A 16,211-nucleotide genomic window follows, 5' to 3' on the forward strand; every position below is an offset into this window, starting at 1 on the left:
CCCAGGGATGCAGAGATATGGCGACCACCACCCTTGAGACTCGAATTTCAACTATACTATTTCTTTTTATTAAAAACCATTCATCAGATGAGACTTTATCTCCTTTCCCAAGAAGCGTCTTCCACCTCTCACAAGTCAGGAAAATGTCCTGTGTTCTAATCTGGGGTCTGGAGAATGCGGCCATCGTGGATCTGGCTGCGATTTAACCAAGGAGCAGCTGTCGCAGAGGAGGGATGAGACGCGCTGCTCTCAGGGAGGGCGGCCCTCGGAGCACGTGGTGAGGGCGCCCTAGCCGGTCCGAGAAAGCCTCCCACGGCAGCGGCAGCGGGGAAAAGTAGGTACGAGAGAAATGGAACGATTTTGCCCCACGTAGGAGGGTTCAGGAAGAGGCATTCGGAGATGCTTCCAGAGGCAGGTTCTCATTTTTAGCTCAGGGTTTAAGTCCAGGCCACCTGGAGCTGTGGCTTGTACCAGAATTTTCTCATGGGTGAGGATGAGGCTCGATAGATGGATTAAATGGAGAAAGGTCATTCTCACGTTAAGCTTTACCAAGGTGAAATCAGAGACTAAATTAAATTAGTGTGATTTGCTCACTTGAATCTAACTGGCCATCTCAAAGTCCTCGCACTGGAGCAAAGCTGGCTGTACCCTGTCCACTGTGGGGATGGGCCATCGGGCTGTGGGGGAGGAGGCCACGGCAGAGAGCAGGGCTGGGCCATGCAGTGCTCTCCACGGTTTCTGAACTACCCCTCCTGGGCAGCAAAGAGGACGAGCGGCAAGTGTTGTGAGGGTGGAGAGCTCAGGAAAGACAGGAAGGAGCACCGCCCAGCGGGTTCTCATCCGTTCCTGAGTCTGGACGAAGGAGTGAGTGATGGGCTGTTGAAGATCCCTCCCCATGGCTACTTTTTCAGGGTCCTTTCTACATACCTTCCCTCCTTCTAGGTGTGAGTTAGGACTCTGGGGCAGAGACTGGCACCGAGCGTCCTGCCAGCTCTGAGGCTGGCCTTGACGGACACGGGGGAAGGCAGAGGTGCAGTCAGCAGCCAGGTACTGGTACACCTGCCAGGTCTTGCCGAAGTCTGAGGAGCGCTCGATCAGCATTCCAGCGGGCATGGGCCCCTGCAGTGACAGAGAAGGCGGGGTCTGAGTGACTGAAGGGCCAGAAGGCCTGGAGACACAATCACAGAAACAGACTCCTAAACATGCTGGCGGCCGCTGTACTGGTCATTATAAGATGGTGAGCAGCATCCCTGACCCCTGCTCAGTAGATGGCAATAGCATAACCACAGTCGCGACAACCAAAACTATCTCCAGAAATTGCCAAATATCTCCCGGTTGAGACCCGCTACAGTAAAGCACAGGCTCCTCGTCTGTCTTATTCACAGCTGTGCCCCCAGCATCCAGGACACAGTAGGTGCTTAGTCCACATTTGCTGAATGAATAGGTGAGTCTTTAGTCTGCTCTCCGCTCTCCCCATCGAAATCTGTAAACTCAGCTCTCACCATTTTGCGGCCCTCCACATCCCTACCTCTCACCACGAACACACGGTTTTCCCTCCAGACCCGACGTACCTTCCTCCTCCCCAATTAGATACCTTCTTGTCTCTTGCCCCTTCACCTTTGTGCTCTGCTGTTCTCTCCACCTGGAATAAACTTCGCCCTTCGCCTGGCTATTACTGGTCTAGAAAGGCTCATCTCGCCCTGAACGTGTTCGCTGACACCACGCCCCATCGAGACAAGACGCACCGACGAGATGCCCCGTCCCACACTCCCCAGCACCTCTTCTTAGCAGAATCAGAGCGCACATCACACGCTCTCACTACTGTTTCTTTGTCTTCCCTACAAAAACTGAGGCAACTTGAGGATTGTGATTTAGCTTTACTCATCGTTTGTATCCCTGACATCTGGCACCGACCTTAACATGCAATCACTGTTCCGTATGTCCGGAGCAAGAATGGACAGATACATGAATGGGTGAGTGACCGTCAAACAAAGAAACTCACAGCATCCATCGAAATGAATGGTGCTCCTCAAAGCTGTCACCGGAACAGATTGGGCATGTATTCCAATGACACTGCCACGTCTCAAAATACTTTTGACCTTTTCTTGGGGCGAGGCTCCTAGAACTAACTTCCTTAGTCACACAAGAAATTAGGTCCTATTGCTTTTCCTTTCACAACTCATTTTAAGTCCCGACGATCGCCCTTCCCTATCATCCAATCTTATTAACCACACTTGATCCTTAAACGTCTATTTCTGTAGAATGAATAAAATCAAATCTTTTCTGAAAAGAAAAAAAAAATCGCCTGTCACAAATTAAAAAGGGAAAAAAGTTCCCTCCCAAAGGAGTATGTCAGAGGTTAGTCTAAAAGCAGAATCCGAAAGTCCTCTGAGAAGAAACAGCCCTGAATGAGTAGATTGCTTCAGAAGGGCTGTTTCGAAGCGCAGCTTTCATGTGGACGGGCCAGTTCTGGCTGTTTATTAGACTCAAGCTCATCAGCAAAGTTATTAAAACAGAGTATACCAAGAATAAAAACCGTATAATAAGTGACAGGCCCAGCCAGCAGAACCGCTGCTTGGCAGAGATGAATGAATTAGATGGACTGAGGGTGGGGGATGCTGAGAGGAGGCAGATAATCATCACTGCATGGCCAAGACAGGGAGCCTGGAGGTGCCACTGCTCTCTCTTGAGTGGGGCCTCTGCTGTCACTGTGATATAGGGTCAGAGTAAGTGTCACCCAGCCTGGGCAGACAAGAGCTCCGTGCCCCCCATGCGTCTAAGCCCACATGGCCCAGGGTCCCTCTCCTATCCACTGCCATCCCCAGGAAACATACCTTAAAATCCATCAGGATGTGTTGAAGCTGGAATCTCTTGTCCAGGTCCAGCTGCAGAGAGACAGGGTTGACATCTAGAAGGACAAAAAGTAGGAACTTTAGACCAGAGAATTTCCACCTGCCTCTCCTGAAGAAGGCTCTGGACTCTAGCAGCCCCAGGAAGGCAGAGGCACTCTCGCTCGATCCTCTGATTTCCCTCAGAAAGGAATATGGCACCAGCATTTTTCTGCTTATATTAACTATTCAAGATCCTATCCACGCTTGGCAAAATTTCCTTCCCACCATCACCTGGTACCGCTAATACCTGAAAGAGTTTCGACCTGTCCGTACAACATGGACCCGTCCTCGAGACTCGGTCCCCTCAACAAGCCCATGGTGAGTAAGCAGAGTGGAATAGAGGGACTCCCCTCTCCTCCTACCTGTCCCTTAACTTCCAGTAACTCTTAACTCTTCTACACACAACGCCTGAGAGACCAAATATGGAGGCGGAAGTTTCTGCCCGTCAACCGCTCATATCCCAGTGCAGTGAAAAACTGCCCGGGAAAACCAAAGGGTTCCCAGACTCCACAAGTCTGGGCCCCTGTAGGTGGCAGGCCCTTACCGTTCTGTGACTGCCACCAGCGGGTGGGGCCTGAGGACGAAGCCACGTTCTCCACTCGATGACTGTTGTAATTGTGAGGCAACCTGGAGTCACACTTGCAGCATTTCATCTGCCACTGTGGAGCAAGGAGACAGCGGACACTCAGTGATGGGGTCCACATAGAATTGTCCCCTCGTGTCCTGAGAGCCCAGAACATTCCCTCCACGGAAATCCTCGCCCTAGAGAGCCACTGATTAATACACTTGGAAAGATTAACCTCGTAAAAACGAGGCTATTGGCCATTCTTTAATTCCTTTGTGTCCATCCTAACATGTAGCTAAATGAATACAATGTAGGTATTATGGTTGGAACAGAGTATGAGGTAGAAGAAAAATCTTTGGTAGATGACATTGCCTAAAAGAGAAACTTGAAAAGGGTGTCAAAAAAAAAAAGAAAAGAAAAAAAAGGAAACACATTAATTTAGCACCTACTATGTGCTAAATGCAGGCTACAGAGTTTCACATCTCTCGCTTAATCCTGGCAGCCTGGAGAAAACTGAGTTTCTGAGGATCAGGGAGAAGAGACATCAAAACAGAACAAGGGAACTTGGGGATCCAGTTCTAGCTCTGTTACCCCACTTTCTGAGCTCAGTTTTCTCCTCTGTAAATTGGGTGGAGGTTGGGATAGAGTCATTTAATCATTCCACGAATCTAATGAGCACGCGCTCTGTGCTAGGCCCTGCTTAGCTTCACAGCCCCCAAAGCCAGAAACACCGGGGCTTGGGACTGTCCTCGTCGTGTCCAAAAGTGCTTTTTTAAACAAGAAATTTTTTCGGATGGTTAATGCTCCAGTCATGGCTGCACGGGGCCCTGCGTGGAACAGCACCACGGCCCCCTGGCTTCTCTCCGCCCCGTCCATTTCCTGCCCCTACCACGTTTTTCTTCATAGCACATAGTACGTATCTCCACTTGACATTTATCATCCATTTATTTGCTTACAGGAGTTGTGTATTGTCTGCCTCCCCATGCTAGAATGGATAGGCCAGGAGAGCAGAACTCACTTTCCTTTACTGCTGTATTCCCAGGGCTGAGAAAAGTGCCCGGCGCATAGTAGGTCCTCCATAAATACCGGTCGAGTGAATAGTAAATGCTCAATAGCACTAACATTTTCATTAATGTTATTACAAGACACTTCCTTCCTGCACTTGGGGAGTCTAAAAGGAGGGGCGGGGAGTGAGGAGGTAACAAAAGGTCAGTAGTAAGGGGTGGAGTGCCCGCCATGTGCCGGGTACTGTGTGAGGAGTCTCAATACATAACCTATCTAAGCCCCACAGCAAACCCACGTGGTCAGCAGCATGATTCCCGTTTTACATGTGAGAAGCTGAGGTTCAAAGAGGCTGTGTGGCTTTCCTGTTGCCTGACAGCCAGTGAGAATCCCTCCTCTCCAGCACGGGCACCAGAGAGAATACCTCCTCTCCCTTCCCCTCCCCTCCTTCCCTCCCTCCTTTCATCGCTCATTTCCATGAGGAAACCAGCTGGGCGCACAGACATCATGGGAAGCATGGTAAAATGGGACAATTTCTGTCTCACCCAAAGGGCTTGTCTGACCTTGAAACCGGCCATGTGGGAAGCCAAGGCAGAGGAAAACACCTTGAGAAGAAAGCCTGCTTCTCAGGTTGACCCACCTCAGTCAACACAGAGCCCACAGATGTGTCAGCGGCTGAATTAAACACCTGAGCACTTAAAACGATCCCTTCTGGGCCAGAGAAGCCTCTTGCTGGAATGTGACTCTCCAGAATCCCATCTTGGTCCTTGACAGTGAGCACACCCTTCTCTCCACTCTGCCCAGCCTCTCAGGAGCAAACTTTTCCACTCCCCATCCGCTGTCTCCACTCGGTCCATGTTCCACAGAGAAGCAGGAGCCAGCTGCCTTCCGGTGGCCTGTCACCAGAGCTCCCTCCCCAGCCCTGCTGAGAGCTGATCCCAGCCTGTTCCCTGGCCAAGACAGTGTCAGAAACAAGGTTCTTTCTTTTCTTGGGCTATGGGACACAGGAGCTAGAACAGTTCAAGCTGGGATTGTGACAATGCCTTCAATATTCCCAAATGATTGACTATTATGTAGTTATTAGAGAAATACGGGGGAAATGCTTATCTTATGTTTCGTGAAAAAAAAGATGGACATAAACTTGTATATATATCATAATCTCAAAAAGATATTTTGAAAGAAATAGAAAATGTTTGTATATTAAGCTGATATTGTGCCTATTTTCCTCATGAAATTGCTGAGATTCAGCCATTTTGACCTACAAAAATGGCAACTACATGCAGTCTAACCTAATATCTCTGGGTAATGGGATTACAGGTAAACTTTTTCCTTCTTTGTTACTTTTTAATAATTTAACACTTTTATACTTTGGGTATATATTGACTTATATGCTCAGAAAAATAGGTGTTATTATAAAATAAAACAAATTTAAAATGTCCCAGATATTCAGCATGGGCTTATTACTGCCTCCTCCCTCAGTCTTCAGTGTCTGGGGTGCCCATGCTTTTTCCATGCTCCTTCCATGTGTACAGGCACTGATGGAGGGATCAGATGTCCTCACGCACTTAAACGCGTTGCTTATCATAGTAACATGGCTAAAGGAGGGATTTATCTCAATCCTTAGAGACAAGCTAAGCTAGCAGGCTTGCCACAGGTATTTTAAGTAGTTCTGCTTGTCAACTAGCTAGGGGGATGGAGGCCCGAAATAGAACAGCTTATGGCAGAAGCCCACGTGAAGATAAGCTGTTAATTTCTTCTTCCCCTTTGGGCCTCAGTTTCCTTTGCTATTTTATTCTTGTATGCCTCTACGTAGTGTACGTATAAATACATGAGAGAGAGAGAGAGAGAGAGAGAGAGAGAAAGGTTCTCAACACGAGGCTCTTCCCCTGGTGTGTGTTACGTGCCTCCAGTCTCTCTCGGAGCTGGAAATGCTCAGCTGCAGCTGCCCCCTCTCTGAGGTCATTTGGCCAGCATTCCCCTGGCTGCGCTGCCGCAGAGACACAGCATTATTATCAATCCAGCCTGTCAGGCCTTTAGCCAGTTTGGCTCCTGCTTGCTTTCCATCTGGAAAGGCTGAGCCTCTTCCCTTATCCTGGAGCCTTCTAGAAGCTCAGCTCAGTCTGGCCAGAAGACAAACCCTCCCAGAGAGCTCGAGGAGGGCAAAGAAGAGCACAGGCGCCAGCATGAGCCTGAATCGCAATGGAGAGGGTGGGAAAGGAAGGCAGACAAGTCAAAGCTCAAGTCTGTGCAGAACACAGAGCTAATTCTGGGGAAACGAGAAAGCAGGCTGTGGTTATCCATGGCCTAGCTCCCTCCCAAGAGCAAGCCAGAAGCCACCTGTGTCCATGTCAGGGTCATGGCTGCCAGCCAGGGCCAAAAGAAAGCAAGCCAGGACAAGAAAGTCCAGCTCCCTGAAAGAAAAGACATTCCCTCCACTCCAGCTTTTTCACCGGTAAAAAAGTGCACGGGTGAGATGAGATAATGAAGTCCCTTCTCACTCTGACATGCTCTCAGAATTCTCCCCTACTGCGGGTTATCCGCTCGGAAGTTACACACTCCAAATAAGAATGCAAAGGAAGCAAAAGAAATATAAGACCTGGGCCAGACGTCACACTGGAGAAACATTCTTCCTAGCAAAGTGGACAGGGAAAGCGGGGACCCATCAAGGCCTTCGATCAGCAAGGCCCCCACTAGACCCCACTGGGATCCACCATGTCTACGTCACTGGATATAGCCCGCCAAGGTCAAAATCAGGGCCTGCTGGACTGTTGGGTAGGAGGAGTGCCCCGATGCCATGAAGTGCCTTCAATTTAATCTTCCTTGTCATGAAGTAACATCTTAACCAAAGCCTTAACCCTATACCACCCTTATCTTCATCCAAACTAAGTTCAGAAAGGTCATTTTCTGCAGCTGATTATAGAGATGATATATACCACACACCCAGAAATTACACTGTACCTGAGCGTAGTACTTGCGTTAGCTCATTTCGTCCTTCTGACATCTTCGAAGTAGGTATATTATATCCACAGATTAAGAAAGCAAGTCTTAGAGAAGTGAAGAAATGAGTCCAAGTCTACAGAGCTAGGAAGAGAGGAGACAGGGGTTTCTGTCCCAGGCTATCTGCCTCCAAACCTCCTTGTCCTGTTATGATTCAAGGAACACATGGGCCACCTCATTTGGCAACCATGGGAAACTGAAGGGACTAGACACTCTCTCTCTTCTCCCTGGGAAGGGTGGCCTCGACCTCAGACCTGTGCTCTATAAAAAGAGGTGTCAGCCTAGACCTGGTGTGGAGAGTCGATTTGTACACCTGGACCCCTGCAGGTTCTTCCAGTGACAACGATCCCTTCAGCTCTTGATGACTAAGAAATGAGACAGGTCTACTAGACATTGCCCTGAGACTTCTAGTGACCTGAACCCCAGGAGCAGTGGGGTGAGAGGTCAGTCCAGCAGAGCTGCGAGGCCACCCAGGTTTGTGTCCCGGCCTTCCCACCACACCTTTCCCCTTCTCTCCTTCCAGATCTCCACGCCATATTCCCCGGCCCGTAACAACCAGGACCCAAGAATCTCACATTCTACCAACTCGAGTTTTGCTTCCCTCTAATAGTAACTATTTTCTCTATTGTCCCTTTCCATTTTCTTCTATCCCCTCAAAACTTACTTATTCTGGATCTAACTCTCTTGGGACCCTTTGCAAAATCCACAGCTAGTTTTCTCATAAGCATACCCTTGCTTAGATAGAAACGGTTGATAAAGGGTGTTTGCATTTTAAACAAGGAACTCAACAATGCTTCATCCAAAAGAGTGAATCCCCAATCCGATAGTAAGAGCTTTAGGGAGTTTCAGACCTGCTGAGAGCTTGTGGGGAGCATGAAGGTAGATACTTCGGAAAGAGACAGGCTCAAAGTCCTCTGAGAGCAAGGAGGACAAGGTTCTTAACATTTATATGAAGATGGTCTATGGCCATGCCACCCTGAACAAGCCTGATCCCATCTGATCTCAGAAGCTAAGCAGGGTCAGGCCTGGTTAGTCCTTGGATGGGAAACCACCCAGGAAGACCAGGTGCTGTAGGTGTAAAAATAAAAAAATAAAAGATTGTAAGCTGACAAGGTCCTTGCAATCTGTGCGGTCAACTAAGGATCGCCTTGCCTAAAAAAAAAACAAAAACAAACAAACAAAAAAAACATGTATATGAAGATGTTGTTCTTCTTACACATTAGCTAAGACACGGGACAAGAAAACAATCATCAAAGAAAGGCAGTGGTTGTTGGGGTATGTGTTGGGGTGTGTGGCATGTGGGTATGGGTGCTCTCTCGTGCATGTGTGTGTGTGCATGTGTGTGTGTGTGTGTGTGTTAGAGAGAAGGGGATGACCACTGGCTATTGCTCCACAGCTTGTTTCCAAGAGATAAAAATGACAGCTGTTTGGTTTACACAGCTAATTAACCTGAGGCATGCACTCTGTAAGACTCTTATTAAGGCGGCTGGGTCATTAAGTTTTCCCCTGTGAAGGGAGAGAACTGGGGATAGATAAAGCATTTGGGGGAGCAGACGCAACATTGGAGGAGACACTGTCAGGAGCAGAAATAAAGCTGGAAATCTTCAGAGCAAAACCCTCTAGTTCCTGAGGCGCATGCACCAGCCCAGAGATGACCAGAGGGCACACATGGCTCAGCCCCTGCCGGTGCTCATCTGGCAGGGACCACAGTGGACCCTCCAGAAGGTCGCAGAGACGCTAGAGCTGAACAAATGTAAAGTTTGACTAAACCAACTCTTTCGTTTCATCGATGGGGAAATGGTGGTCTAGAGAGAAGTCACGACCTTTGTAAGGTCACATTTCTATTCTAAGTGCCAGAGCCAGGATCAGAACTAGAGACTCTTCGACCCAATGGGGGCGGCTTTGCTAACCTCGACTGCTTGCAGATTCTCTAACAGCCCACTGCACATCAGATCATCAGCGGTCACCTTGGAGGCGGAGACTGGGCTGGCCCAAGGATGGGCGATTTCACTAAGTACGTGCATGTCCTGATCAGGGAAGAAATGCTCAGGGCTGTGATTCGAAGACGGGGTGGCCTCTGCGTACAGGCACAGGTCCCTGAAGGTGCGTGAGGGAGGGAGATGAAACATTTAGCATCTTCCAGATGCCATGCCGGCGGTCACGTGGCTCAACTCACTGAAGTGGCGCTGTCATTACTCCTACTTTTTAAATGAGGGGCCGAGCATCAGGGGAAGCACAAAAGAGAACACGGGCAGGAACATGTCAGAGACATTTCATTCACGCTTGAGCTTTAGGAGTCAGCAGTGCAGTGAGTTTAGGCACAGGTTATGCAGGAGCTGGAGGAAAGGGAACAGGAGAGCGGGGTGGGACTGCGGCCTCAGGCCATTTAGGGCAAGAACTGCCCGGGCCCAGGCCGGATGGTTAATGGGGAGTCAGAGCAGGTGAGCCCAGAAAGGCGAAGCTGAGCAGGAGGCAGGGGGAAGGTACACAAGGCCAAGCTGTCTAAGGCCCAGGTCCATTGTAAGGGTTGCAATATGGACTCAAAACCCACAGAAGCAAGCCCTCGAGGCCAGCAGGATTCAGCCACTGAGATAAAATTAGACAGAGGAGGTAACATGCCAACAAGCTAAGACTGGCCCACAAAAAAAAAAAAGGAGCCGCACTCTGAGATCAGGAGTTGAGACAATTTTGGAACTGGAAGGAGTACGCGCTGCTCCTGTAACTCCCATTACACTGAGTTCCCACCGCGCCCCCTGGGGAGGGAAAGCATTGCAGAAATGCCCAAGGTCATAAATCCCTATTACATTTGTATTCGTGCCACATCAGTAGGCAGACAGCAGGTGCTGGGTGATTTGGTGCTGAGCTCAGGGCTCGCAATGTCACCCCTGTACAGAAATAGAAAAGAGGCACTAGCCAGTGGCTTTGACTTAAGGAAGGTGCATATATGGGGGTGGGCGCTGGTAGACAGGGGCCAGCGGGAGAGGGTAAGACAGGAGTCAGTAGGAATGCAGCTTTGCATCACGTGACCCTCATTTCCAGCCAGTGCCAGCCAGTACATCCCGCATCTCTAACTACTCAGAAAACTCAACACCTATGTGTTTCCGTCAGAAGTCTGGGGTCCCAGCACATACCCGATCCTTCCCAACAGCTCAAGGGGACAACAAGAGCCACCTCATGGAGTCTGTGAAAATTAACTGAGATAATGTATATGAAACTTTTAGCATGATACCCAGGACACACAGTTGCTATAATATAATAATAATGATAATACTAATAATAATACTACTAATAATAATAAAATAAACTTGAAAACGGAAATTAGAATTCAGTTGAGTTCGATCTGGATTCCTAATTTTCATCACCCAGGCACTGCCACACCCGTGAGGGTTCAGGGTACCTTCAGTGTGTGTGTTCATTGCTGGCAACCGATGGCCTCTAGGAGGTTAGGCAAACAAGGGGGAGGAAAGGTGAAATCAGGCAAGGCCAGGAGGCGGAAGGTAGGGGGAGAGAAGCTGCTTCTCAGAAGTCAGCTCCTTCCCAAAGGAAGCCAGAGCAAGGAGCGATCCTAAAGATCATTTCATCGAACACTCACTCATGGATAGGAAAGCAAGCCTTGGAGAGGGGTGATATGTGGCCCACAATCTCACCCCGAGTGGCAGACCTGGGGCTACACCCTGCACTCGAGGTGCCCTAACTTCTACTCTTTCCAAGAGAATCCACGGGTTTATAGAAAAAGAAAGAAAAAGCCAATACTTCTCAACTTTCACAGCAGCAAAATAGCAGACATTTATCCATCCCCAGGGTTGCAAAAGTCTAGACTTCTCTTTTGCAAGCACCCTGTTTCACTGGGGGAGAGGGGGTGGCTTGAAAGCAGGGAAGGCAGTTGGCTTTACAGGGCATCCAAGAGAAGCAGAGGGCAGGCCAAGATGCAGCCCGAAGCCCCAGGCCTAGAGGGAGGGAGGCGGTCCCGGCAGAGCTGGGGCCAAGGGGCACTCCGGCACGAAAGCCTCAGATCTCTCCTTGCTTCATCTCCCAGAAGGCAGGTCAGCCTAAAGAAGGGAATCAGAGGTCTCCCTGAAATCTTTAGACATGGCCCAGTGGCACAAGATTTGAGGGTTTGTGGTAAAGTGCAGCTAAAATCATTCTACTACCAGAAACATTCAATACTGCCAGGTCCCTGATGCTTGTGGAGTAACCTGGGCCCATAGGGAGGAGTCGCCTGATGCTGGCCATCTTACCCAACACAGTCAGACGGGCTTTCCCATATCCAAGTGAGTGAGATGCAGAAACCACAGCCATCTCTGCTCTCAGCACCCCTAAACCATGACCCAGTACAACCTGTGATTAAAAGTTGCCAAGAGAACACTGGGGACAGTGAGCCTCAGAGGCATTGTCAGGTACATAACCAAGGTCCCAAGGACAAGGACGGTCTGTAAAGAGGAAACCACAGATAACCCGAGTATCCCTCACATCAATCAATCTCTCTCACTCCGTGCTCTCTCGGTCTCTCTTTTTTTCCCCCAAAGGCTGTGGAGAATCAGGGCAAACCACCCCCTCATCCATTCCTCTGTCTAAACCTGTGTTTTGAGAGTAGAAAAATGATCCAATGAAATAGGCAGCTGGGCAACAAGAAAACACTGAGAGATTTCAACTTCGGTGAACACAAGGAGCAAAGAAAGACCCCAACTTTGTTGAAGAGAAAAGAAAAGAAAACCAAAGTTCCTACTAAAAAGCTCCAGAGGCCACGGAGAAAAAAAATCGCAAGTTCTGAACAAATCGGTTGCCTACATAAGCAATGTTAATTGACAGAGCTTGAAGGGTTCGAATTCTTGGATTCGCTTAGCTCATTTTCTTAATTATGAACTGAGTCTCTGAACCTCTTCACTAACCTCAAGTCACTTCCTTGTTTATTTAACTGATCTATGTCCTTTAACAACAGTTTGAATGTTTTTCTCTTCGCCTGGGGTGATAAAACATATGGCCCAAGGAGACAGAGAAGTTAATAAGATGGCTCTTCATACAGCATAAGTTCAAAACACAGAAAGTAAACTCGAGCTTACGATCATGTATTCTACTCCCAGCTCTGTCCACACCCACAGCCCAACGCTGGCTAAAGAGATGGTGGCAACAGAGTGACCGAGGCACAACTCAGTTCATCTCACGGCAAGACACGACCCAGTGCACGCGCCCCAGCACCTGCGCTCTGCCACCCTCGACTTTGTCCACCAAAGATGGCACATGAGAGTCTACGTATAAAGGATCGATATTTAACTGATTGTCTATCCCTAAGACTCGAAAAACTATCCTGCCCATGCCCAAGGGCTGGAAAAATACTCCAGCTTTATGGAGCAGAAGAGAGAAAAGAGCAATTCAGTTAAGCCTGAGTACCTTTCCTCTTGCCCAGCCTTATACTTCTCCTGCAAACCCCTCCCCTCCACCCAACTACCACAGTGCATGGGGCTGGGCCTACACCAAGTCTACTCTGAGTAAGTATTCAGTGAATAATGGCAGGCTCACCCACCCCACCCACTTCACCTTCCTCCAGGCCTGGAGGCCATGGAGCTAGGGCCTACCTCGCCATACTGGGTGCAGTAGGTCTCAGGCCTGGTCAGTCCACAGGTGGATGAAGCTCGGAGAAACCGGGTCCTCCCAATGAGCAGGTCTCCGACAGGTGGATAGCAGGCCCCACGGGAACAGGCTTGCTGGGCACATAGGAGGCTGGGCAGGACTGAAATCACAGGGGTGCTGGGGTTCAGCTCGGAGAGAAGAGGGTCCAGTTGGCCACCCCAGCATCCCCCAGGGAAGCAGACAGCGACAAGATGAGACTCTCTCTTTCACTCCTGCTCCCGCTCACTGGTGGTGATCATGACTGAGATCCTGAGGCTTTTAGATAAAAAAGCTGATTTCATATTCTGTAGCTCCCAACTTAAAAACAACAACAAAAAAAAAAAAAAACAAGGAGGAGGGAAACACTGGCAACCAAAAACCTGGAATGCGGGGCATCGTGCGTGGCTTTTAGAATCACGCTTCAGGCACACACGTGGCCGCCAGGGCACGGCCCGCGACCCTCCTCACCTGCGGCGTGGCCTCTGTCCCAGCCCAGAGGAGGACTGGCCACCTGCCGTCCATGAAACACTGGGAGAAACCTGCATTCTGCTCCTCGGTCAGCAAAGTCGACCCCACGGCACTGTGTGAGCGCCCCGCCACCACGCGCTGGGATGTCACCGCTCAAGCCCCGGTGGCTCTGGAGCCCGCATGGGAGACGGTGGGAGTAAATCGCACAGAGCACTCGGGGCCACGGATCACTCTCGGGTAGGAGGAAGAGAGCTGGGAGCCTCCAAAGAGGGACCGAAAATCACCTTTCCCAAAAGCCTAAAGGAGCAGAGCCGCCTCACAGGTGCTGCCACCAGACAAGCGTTCCGAACCTGAAGACTACGGGTGACAGGTGATGCTCGCACTTTGGTTAACTGTCCCCCTACTCGTAGCTGTCGGCTTCCTGCCATACTACAGGGCCTGGAAGGATGGGAAGGGACACTCACCAAAGCACAGGAGGAGGAGCGGCCTCATCTTCAGCCAACGGGGCGATCCCCAGAGAGGACCTCACCTGGAACAGAGCAAAGCAGCCTGGGTAAAATGGTGCAAACCTCTAGGGCACCCCTTTTCCATTTCTGGACTCATGTTTTTTCAGAAGACTTTACCTAGGGACTTGACCAAGGACACCTCTGAGCAGTAGGTGCATTTGTAGCCAAAAACTTGGAAAATGCCAGAGCCTCGGACTCCTATCCCAACTGGCATGTGATTCACAGGTGCTCGGGGAAAACGCCATCCCCTCCCAGACGTCAGCTTCCTCCTCCGGAACGGCAGGGAGGAAGATGGGCCGGCCCTGCCCCACGAAGTCATAAAGACGACATGGGGAGCAGGAAACGGCTGGCACTTTGCAGGGGAGGAACCGCAGAGAGGTCTGAAACCTCGCTGTTGCCAAGAAAGAGGCCCGGCCTTTCTCAGGGCCCGGCCCGGCCTACGGGCCCAAAGCTGAGTGGGTCAAAGCGGCCGAGGGTCTGGAGGCGAGCCTTCTTCTGCCATTGGCACAATCTCCAATACCACTAAGGGCCACCGGCTATGGTGGCCACAACTCTGGGCAAAGCAGGCAGCTGGAATGTGATAAGCAGAAAAGCATGCCTGGTACTATTAAAAAAGTAAGTGAGGATTTTACCAGAACTGGAAGCAACCCAAAATGTTTCTAATTATGGGCTGGGGCTGTGCAGAAGGGGTGGGGCTGGGATGCCACAGAGCAGGGATTCTGAAGGAGGCTGGCTATGGATTCTCGAGAGAGACAGGCAGGCCTGCGCTGCTCATGCATGCCCCACCTCTGCCTGGAATGGGATGCTCACTCTGCTCCAGTGACAGCCAGAAACTCCTTTGGCTGGGGTGGGGGGATATGGGGCCGGCAACGTTAGGGCAGAGAGGGAACTAGGGCTCTCCCGGAATCTTTAAACTATACACCCTCATGTTTTGAAATCGTTCCTTCCAATCGACTCCCCAAAGAGTCAGGGGCCTAGAGAGGAGACAAGCGACCTGCGGTCATACAGCTAATCGCGCCCTAAGAGGGAGGCCTGCCTTATTTTCTGGTTTTCCTCCTCTCCCACCAGCAGAACTAGGGATTCTGAGCAGCAAGCTCGGGCCTGGCCTGCCAACCCCTCCCGCTCCTCTTTGTGCTCAGCCCTGGAGCTGAACCTGCTTTCTTCCAAGTCACCGAGATGCTTATCAGACGTGAGAAAGCAATCCAAACGTGGGCAGACATTTAACCTAGCCTTTGCAGGTGACTCGCTCAGGTGGGCTCGCAGGAAGAGGAAGAATTAGGCCTGCAACCAGGCCCCAGACACCCAGAGCACACCCTTCTCCCCGCCCAGCCCCGACCAGGCAGAAGGCAGGAAACATACCTAGCTCACTGCTACCGCTGTTTGTCCTCCAGATAGCCTCTTTGAGAGCACCCCTTGAATGTGGGGGTCTCCTCTCCTGGCTCCCAGTTTTTAAACAACGGCCTCACCTCTGGAGACTCCCACTGCAGGGCGGGCCTCAGGAATCTGGCAGCCGGCACGCCCATCTGCCGTCACTGCACCCCCCACCCCAGGGCAGGACTGGACAAGTGGGTCCCAGAGGCCTCGCAGCAAACCCCGCTGTGCCCGCCCGTGGGTGCCTTGGGGGATTGAGCAGAGCACTGCAAACCGAAAGCACTAGGCAAACGTGCATGACCGTTCCAGACCAGGATTCAGAGGGCGGGAAGGGTGCTGGCATCTGTGACAGCTGCTGTACTTGATGTTCTCCCGAGACCCGTAGGATCAGCTTCCTCTTGTGCCTGGACCACCCTGGATAGCAGACCAAGCAGAGGACACAAAGATCAGGGCTTGAATGTAGGATGTTAGAGCCCGGGGCTGGAAGGTGAGAAGACCCAAAACTCCAGGACCTTGAAAAGCACCAGACCTTCCCCTCCCCCCAGGGAAAACGAACACAGTGGAAAATCCCTGCTTCTCAGGGAATCTGGAGGAGCCTTAAAAGGCTACAGTTCATCAGGAAGGGGTCAAAGCCCAACTCACCCAAGGAAAGCTTAAGAGGAATGAGCAGGAATCAAGTCTAAATGCTTCCCCTCCGGCTCCCTCCCCGGGCTGGCAGGAAGCCCTAGGACAGGTAACCCATGAGTCACTGCCCCCGGCTCAGGAGGGCTGGTCTTTTAGCCTCGCCCTCCCTGGGCAGGAATG

The 16,211-nt window shown here is 50.6% G+C and overlaps 1 protein-coding gene and 1 pseudogene across 1 annotated transcript in view; one reads left to right on the forward strand and one right to left on the reverse strand.

Moving 5' to 3' along the window:
- The window catches only part of LAMB3 (laminin subunit beta 3), a 48,618-nt gene that overhangs the window by 19,000 nt on the left and 13,407 nt on the right, over positions 1–16,211 (reverse strand). The window contains exons 6-11 of the mRNA XM_025043985.1: positions 15,719–15,821; positions 13,995–14,059; positions 13,029–13,183; positions 3,436–3,550; positions 2,835–2,908; positions 928–1,119 (exon numbers count right to left, since the gene is read on the reverse strand). Of these exons, the coding sequence (XP_024899753.1) occupies positions 928–1,119; positions 2,835–2,908; positions 3,436–3,550; positions 13,029–13,183; positions 13,995–14,022 (564 nt within the window). The 5' untranslated portion in view covers positions 14,023–14,059; positions 15,719–15,821. The remainder of the gene's footprint in view (positions 1–927; positions 1,120–2,834; positions 2,909–3,435; positions 3,551–13,028; positions 13,184–13,994; positions 14,060–15,718; positions 15,822–16,211) is intronic.
- On the forward strand, positions 8,414–8,532 carry LOC112476567 (annotated as a pseudogene).

The sequence above is a fragment of the Pteropus alecto genome, unplaced genomic scaffold (assembly GCF_000325575.1).
Source record: "Pteropus alecto unplaced genomic scaffold, ASM32557v1 scaffold101, whole genome shotgun sequence".
Classification (NCBI taxonomy): domain Eukaryota; kingdom Metazoa; phylum Chordata; class Mammalia; order Chiroptera; family Pteropodidae; genus Pteropus; species Pteropus alecto.